At 41.2% G+C, this 17,721-nt stretch overlaps 1 protein-coding gene across 1 annotated transcript in view; it reads left to right on the top strand.

Annotated features, from left to right (window-relative positions):
• The window catches only part of ADAMTSL1 (ADAMTS like 1), a 387,380-nt gene that overhangs the window by 332,969 nt on the left and 36,690 nt on the right, over positions 1 to 17,721 (top strand). Inside the window, exons 20-24 of the mRNA XM_039385969.1 lie at positions 3,706 to 3,885; positions 5,378 to 5,531; positions 6,767 to 7,907; positions 13,357 to 13,484; positions 17,505 to 17,633. Coding sequence (XP_039241903.1) covers positions 3,706 to 3,885; positions 5,378 to 5,531; positions 6,767 to 7,907; positions 13,357 to 13,484; positions 17,505 to 17,633 — 1,732 coding nt within the window. The remainder of the gene's footprint in view (positions 1 to 3,705; positions 3,886 to 5,377; positions 5,532 to 6,766; positions 7,908 to 13,356; positions 13,485 to 17,504; positions 17,634 to 17,721) is intronic.

The raw sequence follows: 17,721 nt of genomic DNA, 5'->3' as shown, positions 1-17,721 counted from the left end.
GGGGTTTTCCAGACACAACACAAGACTCAATATGGGGGGAAGGGAATTATATTACAGCTATTACACAAATAAATATTATAATACATTATATACATAATCCTAACTATCTCTCCTATGGTAAAGCAATATTTACATTAGATCAAATCTCTTTTCCCTATAATAAAAGTCCAGATGGGAAGAAGGAAGGATCCTTTCCACTTTCAGGGCAGCAGTGTCTCTCCTCTTCAATGCAGCAGTCGTAGCTGGATTGTCGTAGCTGGAAGATTTCTCCCTCCATTACAATACAGGGGGTCTCCTTTCACCTCTCTCAGCCCTTCAGCTCCAAGTGAAGGTCTTTCTCCCGTGGGCTTGCAAAAGCAGGGACAAAACTCAATCATGTCATGGGGTGTAAGACATCCCATGAAAGTCCCTTCCTCAGGGGATTCAAACTCCTCCTGACTCAGAACGTTTAGGGCAGCTTTCAGTTCAGTCTTTGCCCCAAGCGTCCTATCAGAGCTCCTCTGCTCTGTCTCAACTGCCAGTGTGGCAGCAGCGGAGGGGCAAAGCCACCTCCTCCGCATTCCGTCCTGGTCCAGCTCTCAGGACGTCTCCGAGCTCTCAGCTCTTCTCTCTCTCTGCTGCATGCTGCATTTTAGGACTCTCATCAGGTAGAAGTCCACCCCCTCCTCCCAGGAGGGGTCTCAAAGGGGTTTTGGGGAGATTTAATTCAGTCTTACCCCCAAAACTGTCTCTGTTGAGCTTAGTCCTCTCTCTCTCTCTCTCCGTCAGACATCTAAGTCTCTCTCAGCTTGGCTGCAATGCTGTCTTTGCTGCTTATTATCTTTTTGGCTCTCAGCCACAGTTCTCCATTCACTGCTGCTCCACCACCGCTTTCAGTATCTCTGGCTGACCACTCACAGCAAGGAAACTTCCCCCAGCTCTTAGCTACAGTACTTGGCCCAGTTTAACACTGTTCCAAGTTCCTGCAGCCCCCAGCCGGGGGCTGGGGGGCCTAGCCCCTAGCAGGGCTCCTGGCTCTTCTCCCCTCGTGGCCTAAAACATGGCCACTTCTCCTCCAACTACGTCATTATCCTTCTTTTCCAGTCTGTTGTGATATGTTTTAATTTTGCAGGGGCGCTGATTGGGTCAACACCAAGAAACACCACCCCCTCGGGGGTTACCATTTTTTTTTTTCCACCACACCCCTTGATTCTTACCCAGAGGCTCTCAACTGTGCCATTCCCAACTGTGAGCTCCCATACATTCTAACCCTTCTATTACATACAGTGCCACCCCTCCACCTCTTCTGCCCTGCCTATCCCTCCTGAAGAGTCTGTAATCATCCAGAAGGGCACTCTAGTCACAGGTCTCATCCCACCAGGTTTCACTTATGCCGATGATGTCAAATTTCTGGGACTGGGCCAAAGCTTCAAGCTCCTCTTGTTTGTTCCTTTTTCTGCGTGTATTAGTGTAGAAACATTTCAGGTGTGGTACATTGTAGCCAACACCTTGTGAGGCAGATTGAGGGATTCCCTAAGTGCTGGTTTTCTGAAGTTTTGGCACAGCATCCCATAGCTCATCTCTGGTGAGCCTAGTTCTGTCCCCTTCCCCCTCCAAGCTAGGTTAAAGCTCTGTCTACAAGCCTCACTGGCTCCTGTGCTAGAACTCTGTTTCCCCTCTGAGATAGGAGCATCCTATCAGGTGTCAGTAGACCAGGTGTTGAGTAGATCATCCCATGGGCAACAAATCCAAAATTTTTCCAATCTCATCAACCTCAGAGGCACTCGTTGACCTGATGGATCTGTCTATTCCTATCAATATTATTCCTTGTTATTGGAAGGGTCTAGGAAATCACTGCCAGTGCTCCTGATCCCTCTACCAATTTTCCCAGGGCCCTGCGCTCAGGCTTCTCTTTGTTATTTCATCACTGCCAGTTTGAACAACCAATAGCTGACAGTAATTAGAGGGCCTTACTGGACCTGGAGAGTTTTCCAGTAATGTCCCTTCACTGAGCCTCTTGGAGACGGTAGACTTCCCTGTGAGTTGGGTCTGATCTGCATATCAGGCCCTCTGTTCCCCTTAGTAGGGAGTCTGCTGTTACAACTACCCTTCTTTTCCTCTTAACAGAGGAGGTCGTGATGTGGGGTGCAGGTGATGTTGCTTTAGGAGGCCCCTCTATCCCAGAAGGACCTTTGCCCACCTCATCAGTTGTCTGGCCTTCTTGTGCCAGAACATCATACCTGTTCTAGAAGGCACACATCCTACCTTTCAAATTTTGGGAAGGAGGAGGAACCTTCCTCCTGATACATGCAGTGACCAGCTTCCAGCCTTCACCTTTAACAGACCCATGACTAACATTCCGTTGACTAATTACCCTGTAGGATTCTAAGTCCATCTGCTTCTCCACTACAAATGAGGTTCAAGACTCCCCAGAGTCTTGAGGCTGTAGCATCTCTGAATGTAATCAGTCTCTCTCTTGCTCATTTGCTCCAATACTACGAAGCCTGTTCACTTCCTCCTGTAGCTCCTTCACCTGGTGACACAGCTCTTCAACCACAGCACACCTTCTGCAAAATAACTGTTTGTCTGCCCCAGTCTCATGAAGAGGCATCAGGCACTCCTGGCACCTGTGACCTGGAGGGCTGCATCTGCCTCAGCAGGTCTGGCTGGCAGGAGAGCTCTGACACAGCTGATTTAGTGACTCTTGCAGCTACAGGGCATTGAGCTCTATGGCATGTCAACACCGTAAGTGAGGAAGCTAAAAGACTTACACTAGTAAGACTTAGGCTTTCTGCCTCTACTGGCTGCCCCTGGATATTCAGGCTAGACTAAAGGTCATGCAGCTCTCTATATAAGAGAGAAGTGTCTTTCTGACTGCAAGATTTTCTAAAACACTCCTTTTAAACTGTTTAAGTTTTAATACTTCTTCATGTGGTTGTCTGCTTGTCATGCATAATTGCCATGTTGCAAGCTATAAGCAACTCCTAGTCACGTTAGTGTAGTGCAGTAGTGCAAGCTCCCCCTTTCTTTTTCTAGGAGAAGGGAGAAAAAAAGTTGAGCTGGCTGGACTGAGCAGAACTGGGAGCCTGTTAGCAGCCTCAGGAAAGAGATCCTCAGGAAAAAGGACTGAACAACAAACTTTGCAAAAAACAATCAGGAAAGCTACTAAATTTACTTATTAAAAATTTCCTGCCCTGCTTGAGTAGAAAATGGACACAGAGAGGTATATTTATATGAAAGAGAGAGAAGAGGTGTATTCTCTGGATATTAATCATCCCAGCTTATTCATCTACTTCTGGGTGAGACTTTTCCACTCTCTGACACTCTTAGTATTACAGTCAGAGCTCAGATGGAGATATTAGCGTGTAGATCCTCACATCACATGCAAATGTCTCATTTTCCAGTTGATGGTTACAGGAAAGGACAAATTTTCCACCTCTATACTGCAATGCTGACCCATTGTTTCCAGGTCTTTTGTACAAAATAGAACATTTCAGAAATACTAAAGCAGTTTTTCTAAATATTAGCAAAATAAGCTGCTTCCACTTTCCAAAATATTTTTGACATTTTTAAAAGCAGTATACTTTGATGCCTCTCGGATTTTTGTTTTATGTTTTCTATTTGGCCAAAACCAAGTGTTGATTTTTACCCAAATTCAAAAGTAATTTTTGCTACAAGTTGCCATGCTGCAAGTGTGATGTAAAGTGGCTCATTCTTTTCTTGCAGTGTTCACAGACATGCGGTGGTGGTGTCCAGAAGCGAGATACACTTTGTAAGCAGCGCCTGGCAGATGGGAGCTTATTAATGCTGCCAGAAACCTTCTGCTCCATGCCAAGGACAGTTACCCAACAAGCCTGCAAAAATGAGGATTGTCCCAATGAGTGGCTGCTCTCTGACTGGACACAGGTATGCTATTCATATGCGTGAGTATTGTACAGTTCTTGGAGGTGAAGTTCCTAAGTAATTTGGGATAGAGGAGCCAAATGAGGTCAGATGGCACAAAGCATGTTATGCCCATTTTTGTCCTGTAATCTGTCTTTGCTGGGGTTGTAATCACTAGCTCCATGATCCTCTGTGGTGATTGCCTCCACAGATGTGCTTTAGCTATCCAACCACACTATTAAGACCTCCCTTCTGGTGGGAAAAAAAGCCATGCTCAATACAATAAATCCCTGTCTCTGTCGATGCCTATGCTTATGTTCATCCAAGGCATCAGTGAAGAGTAATCTTTATTATCCCAGGCTAAATGCTTTTTGTTCCCAAAGCCTTCAGTTTAAGAATGGCAAAACAAACTCACTTTACTGAAGTCTCTTGCACTTCCCCAGGCTCCCTTTCAGGCCCTGTATGGTTTAAGAATATTTCCCTTTACATTTATGACAGTATAACTAAAAATATAATTTGAATTTATAATGCCAGCAAGCACGAAAATCATTCCACATCTTGCAGTCTCTGCCACCACTCTTCTAGTTCTCTTTCATGGAAGAGAGTGAAAATTGTCCTAACTGTAAGAGAAATGCCAGACACCTCATAGAGGTGTCCCACCTGCTCTCTTCTTATGGTGACCTCTCTTGACCTTTTACTCAAATTACTGAATGTTTTCCTAAAGTCTTCTGCTAGGAGAGGTATAGCCATTCTGACAGTGAAGATGGTAATTACAGGGGTCTACCCATTTTCCAACCCGTTTTACAGGCTGCTGCTTGGGTCTCGGTGCAAAGGCACTGCTGCATTTTCACTTTCTTTGATGCTGTATACATAAATATGAAATATAATAGCCATGATGAAGTCCATTGAACAATGCCCACCTGTGCATCAAGTACCATGGTCTGGTATTAGAGGGTTTATACTTCTCTGTCTAAGCCATGTTGTAACTACTGGGCCGAGATAATTAATTGGTTACTGAAACGCTCATCTCTTTATTATTTCTAACAGATTTGCAACAGCAAAGCTCAAAGATTAAGCTTAGGCCAGATTTTAGCAGATGAGAATGCAACTGTGAACTGCAACTCAGTGAGTCTGCACTTGGGTACAAAAAGATGTTTTTCCAGCCAGCAGACAGAGACAGGTAGAAACAAAGTGCAAAGACTAGCTTTGATCTGTAGCATAGCACCATTAAAACAAGGGACATCACCTGACAGAAAAAATTGCTAAAGGAAGCATGTGAAGAATCAAGGCCTTACAGGACAGAAAATGGCTGATATTTCATCTCCCTACTGTGTCTGCACTGTTTTTAGCTGCATGATCAGATGCTGCTCTGCTTTATTCTACTGCAGCATTTTGAAAACTGTAGCTGTTCTGTACTATGGTATGACTATGCAATGTGGATATGGGAGATGAGAGGGCTGTGTGTGACAAGGAGCACTCTTTTCCTTTTTCCTAATGTTTCTCATCCTGTTCCTAGTGTTCAGTGAGCTGTGGAGAAGGCACACAGAGTCGAAATGCCATTTGCAGAAAGACACTGAAATCCGGGGGATTTGTTATCATCAATTCCTCACTCTGCCTGCCTTTGCCATTGTCATCCTTGATCAGGCCCTGTGCACTAGGCCCCTGTGCAAGTAAGTGGAAAAGATGCTTGGCAGTGTCAGTCCTTCACTAAGAAATCCATGCTGTTACCCGCTCTATAACCTTCTTTTGCACTAGTGTTAGTCTTCCAGAGTGGGCTTTTCTGTCTATGAACAAGGCAAACCAATGGAGGAGAGCTACAGATTCTATTAGAGCTGGATGTGAGTAAATGTGCTGGAAAGGAACTACCAGTTTCTGGCAGAACTGACTCAAAATTCTGACCCAAATCTAGATCTAAATCTCACAGCTGGACTGTAGAGCCTCAGAGATACAGCACAGCATTCTGAGGGCAGGTGCAAATAAACTCTGCTAGAACAGCTGGAAGGAAAGTGGCGGGTGAGGGATTTTGCTGTAGATCATTTAAAAACATATTATTTCATTATGTCACTAAGAACCCTCTGTGACCTGGGGTTTCTAACGAACCATGCAACACAAGTTGGATGTATTTTATGTTGGTATTTTGTGAATTTGTTGCTGCCCTTCAGAAGACCAGTAGTCCCCCTGTATGCTCTTCCCTAGTTTGCAGTAAGCCATCTGGATATGTGAAAGTTAGTTTAGTTTCATCTTGACTCTGAAACTGCTAAATTTTACGTATGTAGGGAGGAAAGAAGATCAGACATTTAGAGCCAATGCTTGGACCAAATGTTGCGTGGTATTTACTAAAAATATACCTATGCAGATTTATTTAGTACTTCACAATAAAGATCTCTTATGTAGAGATCTGGAACCTGGAAGGACACACTGAACAAGTGCACTTTAAAAACATTTACCATGTTTTTAAGCCTGGTCCAGAGAGTTTTGTTCTGTTCACCATTACTCCTTGAGGCAGCAAGACTTTCAATCTTCCTTACCATTGTGAGCTGTAAGATCATGTTGCCTTTGAAGGTTTGGATGGTAAACACTTGTCTATTCAGTGCAGTTTTTAAGCAACAGTCTTCATTTAAGTACTTTAACAACAAGAACTACATTTCCACTCAAGTTTTCTCTCTCCCATAAAGCTTTTGTCCCTGGCTCTTTGATTTCTGTATATACTCTGGGCAGGGCTACTTTTGTGTTCCTAAAGTGTGCCTTGTTATTCCTCTTATTTTGATTGTTCTAATCTAATGTCCAGCAGCTAGTGGCCAGTTTTTCCCATTACTGTTTAATGGGTCAAATGCTGCCAGCAGCAATGTAAACTGCTTGTTTTGTTTAATGGTATCACATACTAATAATATTAATGATATTTCAGGGCACAACAGGCCAGCTCATAATCAAAGCCCCCATATTATGGCTGTAAAGAAAGTTTACATCCAGACAAGGAAGCAGAAGAAACTACACTTTATTGTGGGTGGGTATGCCTACCTGCTGCCCAAAACTTCTGTTGTTCTCCGATGCCCTGTAAGGAGGTTCAGAAAATCAATGATTACTTGGGAGAAGGATGACAAGAGGCTCATCAGCTCAGCTCACATCACCGTTGCACCCTATGGGTACATGAAAATCCATCGCTTGAAGCCTTCAGACTCTGGGACATACACCTGCACAGCAGGGCCAGCCCAGGAGAATTTCATAATTAAACTAATTGGAAGCAACAAGAAGATAATTGCTGGGCAACCAACTGGTATGAGGGAGGAAGAGGCCATGAGAAAGGTCAGTTTAAATGAAGCCTTGAGAACAGAAGAGAAACATCTCAATGGAATTTTCTTCAATAGTAGCAATGCTGAAAAGCAAGGGCACCTTGCTAACCCCAGCAGATGGTATGACAATATTGTCTCAAGGCTGCTACAGCACAGGGGCTGGCCAGGGGAAAGTCTGGAGTCCTGGGAAGCCCAGGAGTCCATGGAGAGAAATGCATCCTCAGAAGAGGACCAGAGCCGGGACCATAGCCTGCCATTTACTATGATTACAGAGCAGAAACGCTTGGATGATATCATAAGGAATTTGTCTCAACAGCCAGAGGAGCTTAAAGATATGTACACTGAGCAGCTTGTTGTGCAGCTGGCTCAAGAGGTTTTTAAGAGCCACTTGGAGCACCAGGAATTTGTCCTCAAAGCATCAATGCGAAAAGTTGACTCAGTCTCAGTGGAGTACCCTTTCCACAGACAAGTTTCTGGATTTACCAGTTCCCTGAGGACATCATCTGCTGAAATGTTTCTTCCCACTTCTGTAGACCTGGCTAATGGCTTGCACAGACCTCATCAAAAGCCTGCCATTCTCCGGAAGATTTCAGCAGCACAACAGCTTTCTGCTTCAGAGGTTGTTACCCACCTGGGACAGACGGTGGTTCTGGCAAGTGGCACACTCAGCGTGCTGCTTCACTGTGAAGCAGTGGGAAATCCAAAGCCCACCATCAGCTGGGCTAAGAACGGAGAGGAGGTGAAATACAATGATAGGTAAAACAAAACCCATTATTTAATTTTTAAGAAAATAATTGATATTTTGGCTGTTTGGTTTCCATGTTTTACTGCCTGTCAGTCCCATGGACAAAACTAAATTTTGCTGTAGTCTGACTTCATAGCAGAAAGAAGGGCAAATGCATGCAAAGTGGTAAACAGGGCACTGTAACTCTTCAGGAAGGTTTGGATACTGGGTCAGACTGGTGTGACAAACAGGAACTTCTGACTGAGTAAACAAAGAGAAGGAATTGTAAAGTACTAAAACAGGTAAGTGCCTCATGCAGTGAACAGAGCCCTCCATGTCTGGAGACCGGGAGCCTTGTTTTATTTTCCCATCTAAAGGTAGAGATTTTTGCTATGAAGATTGGAATTCATATGTAATACCAATATGAAAGATATTTGTTGAATATGAAAGATACAAAAATTAGTTGTTGCTTATTACTAGTATCCTGTGTTGGAGATAAAAATTGCATTTCTCACAGTGCTCCAACAGGGTCTGTCTGCCATGGTTGTGGTAGCAGAAGACAGAGGAAGTAAGGCCTCTGGCTTCCAAACATACATCCATGCATAAAACTGCCCCAGGATAGACCTCAAGGGGCATTACCATCACCACTGGCATGTTCTGATGGAGTGTGCAAACTGTGGAACCATACTTCATGGCTGTTTCCAGCTCTGCTGTCATCTCAACACACTGATCTTCTGAGTTCTGGACTCAGGTGTAGCCAGAGAACTTGAGTAACAGAACACTTTTATCTGTGTACCACAGAAAGTATACTGTTTTTCTTTCAGGTACCCTTTGCTTTTCTATCACTCCACATTATTCATTTGTGTGCAAGAGCACACAAAAAGACATTATTTTCAGTGCTTGTTATATGCCTAACTGTGTTGATAACAAATTTTTCTTATGTGTATACTTGGAATTTTATATTTTGGTTCTGTTCTGTGAGAAAGTGATATGTAAGAACAGGCAGAGAGTGTAACAGACAGTAATATTGACCAACATGGTACAACAAAGCTGTCCAGGGATCTCGTAGCCACTCTTTCTGCACAAGATACTGACCTCAGCTAAGACATCTGCATGTAGTCACTTTTTTACTATGACAACTGAATTACTCCAAAAATAATTGTTTTCTCTAATGATCTGAATTTCCTGATTCTTGCCTCTCCGTCTGAAGGCTAGTAAGTATATTAGATTTTGCACACCAAAAAATGGTAACTTTTGAAAGGGGGAGAGGTCACTAAGACAAGAATGTATCTCTGGTGGAAATCATATGCACTCATAATCAAGACTTGAACCCATAAAATCCCTTCACGTGGTCATATTCCTGTGAAAATATCTTTATGCCACCCCGGAAAAAAAGCTTCAATTTTCACTGCCAGTAGTTATATCCCATTGGAATTGTGACATTAAGGGATTTTTGTTTTCTCTACTTGAAATGACTGTAACTTCTGTGGTATACATGAAAGGGAAGGCAGGTTACATAAAGTCCACATGTGCTTGATGCTGGACACTACACTGAAGAGAAAATGGCAAGTTTATTTCATACCATATAAACTGTGATCGTGTTGCAAGAGGTAGATTCATTTAGCTGAAATAAAACAGTCTTATTATTTCTCAAGTTTTAGTTCAAATTTTTTTACAATTCCTTTTCAACCATTTTTTTCCATTCAGTTTGGCTGAAATAACATTAAATGCTGTGTTCTGTTTCTGAATTGTTAGGCCATTTTGTGTGTGCTCAAAATTTCTATGAGAAAGACTCAGAAAAATATAATTTCTTTGCCAGTAAGTAGCATTATTCATTGACAACTCTTCTTTAAATGTTGAGGCAGTTTCCACTTTATGAACTTCCTTCTGTACTCATCATTTATGGTTCCTCAGGTTGGTGAGTGGAGATGAAATGACCGTGCTCTGAGTTTTAGATGTACTCAGCACCTGTAAGTTTGGAGGTAACAGAAGTTTAGAAATCATGGTGCATAAAAAAGTTGGGCTGTGGATTTTTTGCTGGGTTTTTTAACAGCAGTATTCTCATTTTGGCTGAGATTGCTCTTGCTGTCAGCCAGTCAGCTGTGTCAATGAAAGCTGCAGTTTAAGCAGTCTCACAGTGTGCTGCTGTAAACTGCAAGGCCATGTGCATGCAGTGGTGTTTGGTGCCTAAGCTGTCTTTCAGCTCTGCAGTTTGTCTTCTTCGTACTTTGTCAGCCACTGAATGGAGAAGAGTAACCAATTTTCCAGCCCACCTGGATAAGAAAACTAATGTATGTGGACTTTCCCATACCAGTATCAAAGAGAGACACTTTTGTTGAGGAGGGCCAGAGGGTAGTGCTGAAGTTTCTCAGATCATGCCCTACTAAATATACTGAAGTTCCAGAAGTACTTGGTTTGTGTTGTGATTTTTTAGAGTGTAGGCTGGTTGTTTTAGGTGGGGTGATAGGTATCTGTATTGTATATACAAAACACTGAGATAAAGGCACACACTTTATCGCATTGTGGCCATGGATTTTGTCTAGATCAGCGATGTCCAGTAATGATAATCAAGGTATGGCTCTGTTCCCACTGCCCCATTCCATCAGCTGTTTCATCCATTTAAAAGTACAACTCCTACTGTGTAACTACACTTGCAAAAATTAATTTCTTTAGGTTTGGTCTCGGTACTATCAAAAAAAAATTTATCACAGGCCCCCAAAAAATGTTGTTTTTCAGTTACTCAGTGGAATGAAAACATATGATACAAAAAGCTGCAGCACTTGAAAATATCTTCAGTTTCAGTAAAAGATTCCTGACTCATGTCTGCATATTCAGCCTGAGTGCATATTTAACATGAGTGTCCGTACGCTCTCCTAGGGTTAAAATGTCAATTTAACAGTAGCATGGGTTCTGAGTGCCATTTCAGAGCCTCATAGTATATGTACCAAGAGTCTATGGACTCTGTATATGATGGAAAACATTGTATTTTGAAGAATATTCAGATTTACTTCCTTAGGAATCAGTTTTAAAAGTGAAAAATCTTTGCAGAATTTATGCATGGTTTAGTAAGCCTTCCAAGTATGCTGTGGACAAGAAGCAGAATGTAAATAGTAGGTGATACAGAGTTAGGTGTTTGTGAGTTGCTATCTGAATTAGTCTCTGATACATTTCCTGTAAAATACATTTTTGTCTTGGAGACAATGCAGTGTGGAGCAACTGAGATGAAACTGATTAAACATTAAGCTGTATTATTTTAAGTCCATAAATGAGATTCTGAAGACATGCTGGTGACAGAAAGAATTGCTACAGCTGGTATTTTTTTCACCACTGACAAGCAACTCAATACATAACAAAAATAGCAATCTATGAGCAAATAGGGAAATCAGCCAAAATAATTCTATATTAAGAGGGATAACAAAAGATCTGCTCCCAAGAAAAGTAGCTATGCCAAATTGTGACACACAAATAACAGAAAGAATTATTGAAAAGAAGAGGATATTAGTTTGCTTCTGGAGAAGTACATTAAAACTTGGGTTTAAAAGATAGGAAGATGGAGCTGTGTTGGAATTTATTTTTTTAAAAAAGGCAAGTATCTGACTGGCATATTCCTATTTCTAAAAATATTTGTGCTGGATCTTGAGGTGACTTAAACTGACAAAGAGAGATTGACATCAGCAGAGGTGATAACAACAAACAGTTATGCAACATTGTGTTTTACAAGATGTAATGTTAGGCAAGCTCTTTCCTCAACTTGAAGATGACAGAAACATTTATTAAAATGTTTTTAGGGGGCTTGTAGGCATTAGTTTGATGTAGGACTAGAAGATCAGCCTAAATACTGTATTTGCACACATACAGGCAGAATGTACACGACTTTTAAATGTTACAGACTTGTATAATTTGGGACAACTTCTGCAACTCTAATGGATTTCATGTACTGATTGAACCAGTCAGTGTTAAACTAAAAAATTTACATGTGAGATACTGATGCATGCTAACACTAGTTTTTTAAGTAGAAAAATTGTTAGCTTTTGCCACTGTTAGAAGTGACTAACTAGAAATCAGCCCTGTTTATGGCTAAGAGGTTAAGAAAAAGATCCTTGGCAGTGGAAGTGGGAAGGGAATTATTTCAACCAATGGTGGTTTTTTGGTTGTGCAAACATAGATGCAATTTAAAAAGTATTAATGTTTGTTTTGCAAATATGCATTTTTCTAGGCATTTACAAAACTTGGTTAACAATGGGCAGCTCTTTTATTTATAATTTTTTTTTATTATTACTCACGAAAGGGTGAAAAAAAATTATTTTAACTCTGGATATTTTTCCTGTAATAGATTTTGATGGGTGGCCCTAATATGGTTTGTTTTAGAGATCTACCACCCCCAGCATTGTGCAAAATCAGGTATCTGCTGCTTTTTGGTGCATAAGAAAACAGTTTTCATTGTGGGGATGGGAGTGTAAAAAAACTCATCATTTCCAGGATCTGTGAGCAGACTTTTATTGCAGACTTTTATTGCATGTGTTTTACATGCATTTCCCACCCCCACTTTCACTCTTGCCATTATCAATCACAGCCTCAACTAAGAGTTTACATGCAACAGCTGCTGAAAGTGCCGATGAGAACAATATAATTAGATTTCATCAACAGTTTCAGCTAAAAAAAAAAGAAGTTAAGAGAGGAACAGTAATCATGAAATTCACTGTGCTGAAAATAAGGGTATGTAAGCATTGACAAGAGGACTGAATTCTTGCTGAAACAGGACCTGATGAGTTATACCACTGCAAAACCGGACTGTGAAAAGAAGCAGTTCATAGGAGCACTAAGGCCATGTTCATCCCATTTACCCATAGTCAGTACACTGAGATTATGGTAGGCTCCTCTTACTGGCAGAAGAAACAGTTGGTTCAGCCCAAGGAGGAGCTGAGTATTTGTCTCCATCTTCACTTATTAGAGAAGCAAAAAGACTGCTGATTTTGTACAAACTGCGCATCAATAAAAGAATTTGGAACCTATTTCAGGCTTTAACACTGAGCCTGTAGTTCCCTTCACTTCTTTCGGCATAGCTTCATCAGGTTTCTTGACTTTCCCCTTGCAATAATTTGGTTTTTCTTTAATATTGCTACTCCTGTGTTGCAGAACTAGAAGACAGCAAGACTAGGGAACTCATTCAACATTGTACAGAAGTGGCACAGCAGAGAAGGAAGTTTTACACACACTGGGCAGATGTCGTAATTGCTTGGCAATCTTTCTCTAATACACATATCAGCAGTACAAGAACCGAGAATGAGACTAAAATTTAGTTTAAGTAATCACAGCTTACAGTCTCAATGTAAGACTTTAAATTTCTTAATAGATTTTTAAATATCACTTAAAGGCCTGAACTATAAAAAAAATTACCTACAACTGAAAAATTCACAGTAAATGTGTTCGTGTTCACATGAACTAAGAGACTGTTGCATCTTTCATTCTGTTTTACTGCAGGATACTCCTTCAGCCTGATGACTCCTTGCAGATTCTAGCACCTGTGGAAGCTGATGTGGGTTTCTATGCTTGCAATGCATCCAATGCCTTGGGATCTGACTCTGTCTCCATTGCTGTTACTCTAGCAGGTAATAGTTCAACCTTTATGATTGCAGGATGGTCCATGTTATTTGTGTGATTCCGGACCAAAGTTGTGGTGCAACAGATGGCTGATGAAGCTGAGTGTGTAACGTGAGTCAGCAGAGGTACGCTGGGGAAAACAGAGGGTGTGAACTCCGGAAAACCCTGAGGCATAGTCCAGCATTCATAGATAGTTTGTGAGGCTTATGTATTTCTGTAAGAAAGCAATGCTTTTTCTCACATGACATGTGCTCTTAAGACAGTGCTTATCCTGGTTATTTGCAGCCTATATGGGCAATGCAGTCCCAGCCTCCCAATTCATATGCTTCATTTTAAAGCTACCACTGATCTCTTCAAGTCTAACAGGCTGATTGAAGGACTTACTCAGATGTATATTCATCAATCTGGAAAACTACTAGAGCTGAAGAGCTAGTTCCTTGCAGGATCAAGCCCTCTATCATATACGAGCACAAGCGTGGCTGACACCATTTCAATTGCTAGCAAATAGAAGTTCACAAAAAAAATTAATTTCCATATTTCCGTTTTTCTAATAACAGTTGTGTTCTAAAGTAGACTAAATATCCTGTGTTAGTTTAGAATCCAGTTCTAAAGAAAACTCATCCGTATAAAAGCCAAGGGGAATGGGTGGTAGTGCATGAACCCAGCTTCTTCGGGGTCCATTGACAGGCAATGCCAGCAGGCTCACATCAGGACTAGCAGAAGGCTGGAGAAGCAAACATGAATTAAGAGCTGTCCAGTAAGATAAAGGAACAGAACAAACAGCTAATGACTGTGACAGGGTGTGCTGGTTTAAAGGTAAACCAGCAGGGGAAATGAACTCAACTCAAAAGAGAGATTATAAATCAGAATAACAATTTAATAAAATAATACAATAAGTACAATTATACAGACAAACAATTGGTTTTAACCCACAAAACCCAAATGTATAACCCAGCACCCTGGGGCATGAACAGAGTGGTGTTCTTTGGGCCCCCCTGAGTCCAAAGTAAAAGGAGAGGGAAAAACCTGTTGGTGAGAGTGCTGTTGCAGTCTGGTGAAGAGAGGTGGTTGCAGTTTGGTTGAAAAGTGGTGGTTGCAGTCCAGTCGAGAGTGGTGGTTGCAGTCTGGTTGAGAGCGGTGATCTGCAGTCTTCCTCTGGATCCCACGAGTGGTTAAAAAGGTCCCAAGACTCCAAGATTATATATCCTCCAGTTCAGGCAGGAATGCTCAGTACCTCCCTCTGGGCAGGGGGTTCCTTAATGGGTGTGAGGACAAGAGCAACTCCTATCTCGCAGGTCTCTTAGCACCTAGTTTATAGCCTGAGGAGTCAGGCTCTATGTGCAGATGGCGTAAATGGTTCATTGATAACAGTTTCTGGGAAATGGCATGGAAGGCCAAGGGAATACACAGTTTTGGGTTACACCCATCCAGAGATGAACTGGTCTCAGCTGTCCTAACTAGGACACAGGGCAGAGAGGTCTTACAGAAGGAGGATCCTATTTATCACCAAGGCTAAAGGAAACACATTAGGAGTGCTAGAAAGCTTATTGATTTTTAGACCTTTGCATTTCACTGCTCCAGCATGTGGAAACATTTAGAAGCCTCCAGTGCACAAGCAGCTGCCAGTGTATCCATGTGTAATTAGAGGAAGCTGTTGGTATGCTTTAATTTTTAAGGTTAATTTTTTTACACCAAACACAGAGAAAATTTCAGTTAAGAGAAGCAATAAGAAAATGTAAGAATGCAGCAGTGGCCAGCAGTGGAGCTCAGATGATCAGTAAATCAACTGGAAAGACCTTGTCTGTCCCTTAGGAGGAGAACAGCAGAATGTTCCAGAGTGAAAAAGGAAGATCTCCATCAGAGCTACATATTACCTGTAGGCAAAACCAAAGAGACTGATCCTTTTTACACTACTGCAGATCAGGAATGTCTTTGCTGAATCCCGGGCAGCAGGGTGGAGATGCAGCTGTTAAGACAGTATCATATTTTAGAAGGAGCAACTCCACATTAAATGTCTTGTGTTGCACCACCATGAAGCTGAACATCAGGTTAAAAAAATCATCAGTTAAAACTGGTATTCTGTCCACGTAGTTCCAGTGAGTTTAAAAGCCATAGTCTTTGTACAACTTAGTTTGTGGAGACAATTTTGTGTGATTGTATGAGAAATAAATGGAGGATTAGGTATATGTGTAGCACAGGAAGGCTATTAGCTTTTTGATTATAATTAATTATCAAGGCCATAGTTTAACCTTTTAGGTGAATTACCTTCATACATCCCAGACTCAAGCTGAACTCCTCTTAGGAACTGATATATGTTTTCATCTCACATCCAAGGCAAAGAGCTGAACAGCCTATAAAATGAGACCATAAATATCAAAGTGAGATACTGAACAGTTTTTGGAACAAAGTAACAATCTTTTTGGTATAACAGAAGTATTTTCTCCAAAAAAACCTGGAAAGCTGAGATCATCTTTAGAGGGATCAGGAGTGGGGCTGAAAGCTTATTTCATTGAAGAATTTTCTGATTCATTTTACACGTGCATGGAAAAAAAAGACAGTGGAATATGCTTCCTTTTTTTTTTAGTGGTTTCCTACTCATTTATGGGTTGAACACCTAAAATATTTTTAATCTTTTGATGACATTGTGGAAACCAATCAGGAAAATAAAAGGCTGATGGATAGCTGAGCAATTTTTCTTTCTTTGCTTTAGACTTTGCCACAGAGTATCAAAACTTCTGGAGATACTTCAAAAATAAAATGTAATAGTTTACTTAGCTATTCTTAGGCATTAAAATCAGTAAAATAAAAAAATATAGAATACGAAAAAAATACCCAAACTGACACAAGAGGAATTCCAGGTGAATGGCATCTTTTAAAAGCTCTGGAAATACAGCTATAAGGACCTATTTATATTTAGGACTGAACTGAATTTTCAGGACTCTCCATGAGGTCAATGAAACCAAATTCTTTTTCTCACTTCCATCTTTTCTTCCTTGGTCACCTCCAGATAAACATACAAATGAAGCCAGTAATAGACATTAGCTTAAAACTGCAGCTTTTTTAGGCAAATGGTGATATCCGAACCTATTTTGTATCTGACCATTTATTTCAAATGGACTGGAAAAAAAGGATTTATAGATTTTTAGAAAATGACAAATTTGAAGATATAACATTGCGTCAAAACCACCCAAGTCCTATACCATTTAAAGCAATGTTGTCATGTTCTGCCACTCCTGCAACATCCTGAGATTTGGCTGAGGCAGAGAAGTGCCTTAATTTAGCTCTTGTCAGCTTTGCTGATTCACTTCTCTCTCTAAAAGCTAAACTTGGGTACCTCTGACCTGTTTTCTGCCACCGATGTTGGAAGCACACTGAAAACAATATGAAAAGTTTGTTGTGGGCAAAGCAGTATCACTATTAGAGATAAACTCCTTTCCATTAGAGAACCTGTTTTATTTTACCTAAAGCCTGTAATAACAGTGTTATACATTAATACTGTTTATACCCCTCATCATCTTGTAGTAGACATTATGAGAAAACTTTCTAGTGATCACCTGGTCTTCCCCATCCCGGTGATTCCACTGCAGGTTAAAGAAACCACGATCTATGTGTATAAACAGCTTGCATGTTGCTCTAAACTTCCTCCACTATTAATGTGCCTGTAGCCATCACTCGGGTTCCTATGTCTGGTCTTTGGTAAAGGGTGATATTTGGTTGCAGCACTAGGCAAGCATCTTGCTGCAGCTCCAGCTGCACTGGGGTTTATTGATTCAGCTGGTTCTCATGTGTCCATATGGCTTTAATGGTATTCTGCGTATGCTCCAAGTATGCTTTTTCTTTTTTCAAGACAGCTTTACACATGGAATTTGGTGACACTGAAGTATTATAAAAAGCAGCTGACCTCATATTCAGCGTTTTCACTTATTCACATGTCTGGTGTGTGTACTTCCACACAGAGTGTTCCAGGTCATCTGTCCCATGAGTCCAGTGTGCTTGGTTTTATAAACTGTGGTGCTTCTTTTATGCAGGAAAGCCACTGATAAAGGCATCAAGAGCTACTGTGATCAACACTGAATTACCTGCTGTCACTGTTGATATTGGAAGCATGGTGAAAACAATCCAGAAAGCAAATGTTACCATTAACTGCCACGTTGCAGGTAAAAAATTATTCTGTTTCCCATGCAGGTGCCTTTGGCTATAAATTTCTGTGGGATTCTTTGCTAAATTGATATCTCCAGTTGCAGC

This window comes from Pipra filicauda, unplaced genomic scaffold (genome assembly GCF_003945595.2).
Source record: "Pipra filicauda isolate LSUMZ 115617 unplaced genomic scaffold, ASM394559v2 scaffold455_size529941_pilon, whole genome shotgun sequence".
NCBI classification, from domain to species: Eukaryota; Metazoa; Chordata; class Aves; order Passeriformes; family Pipridae; genus Pipra; species Pipra filicauda.
Note: the sequence above shows the minus strand (reverse complement) of the source record. Positions and strands in the feature narration are given on the sequence as shown.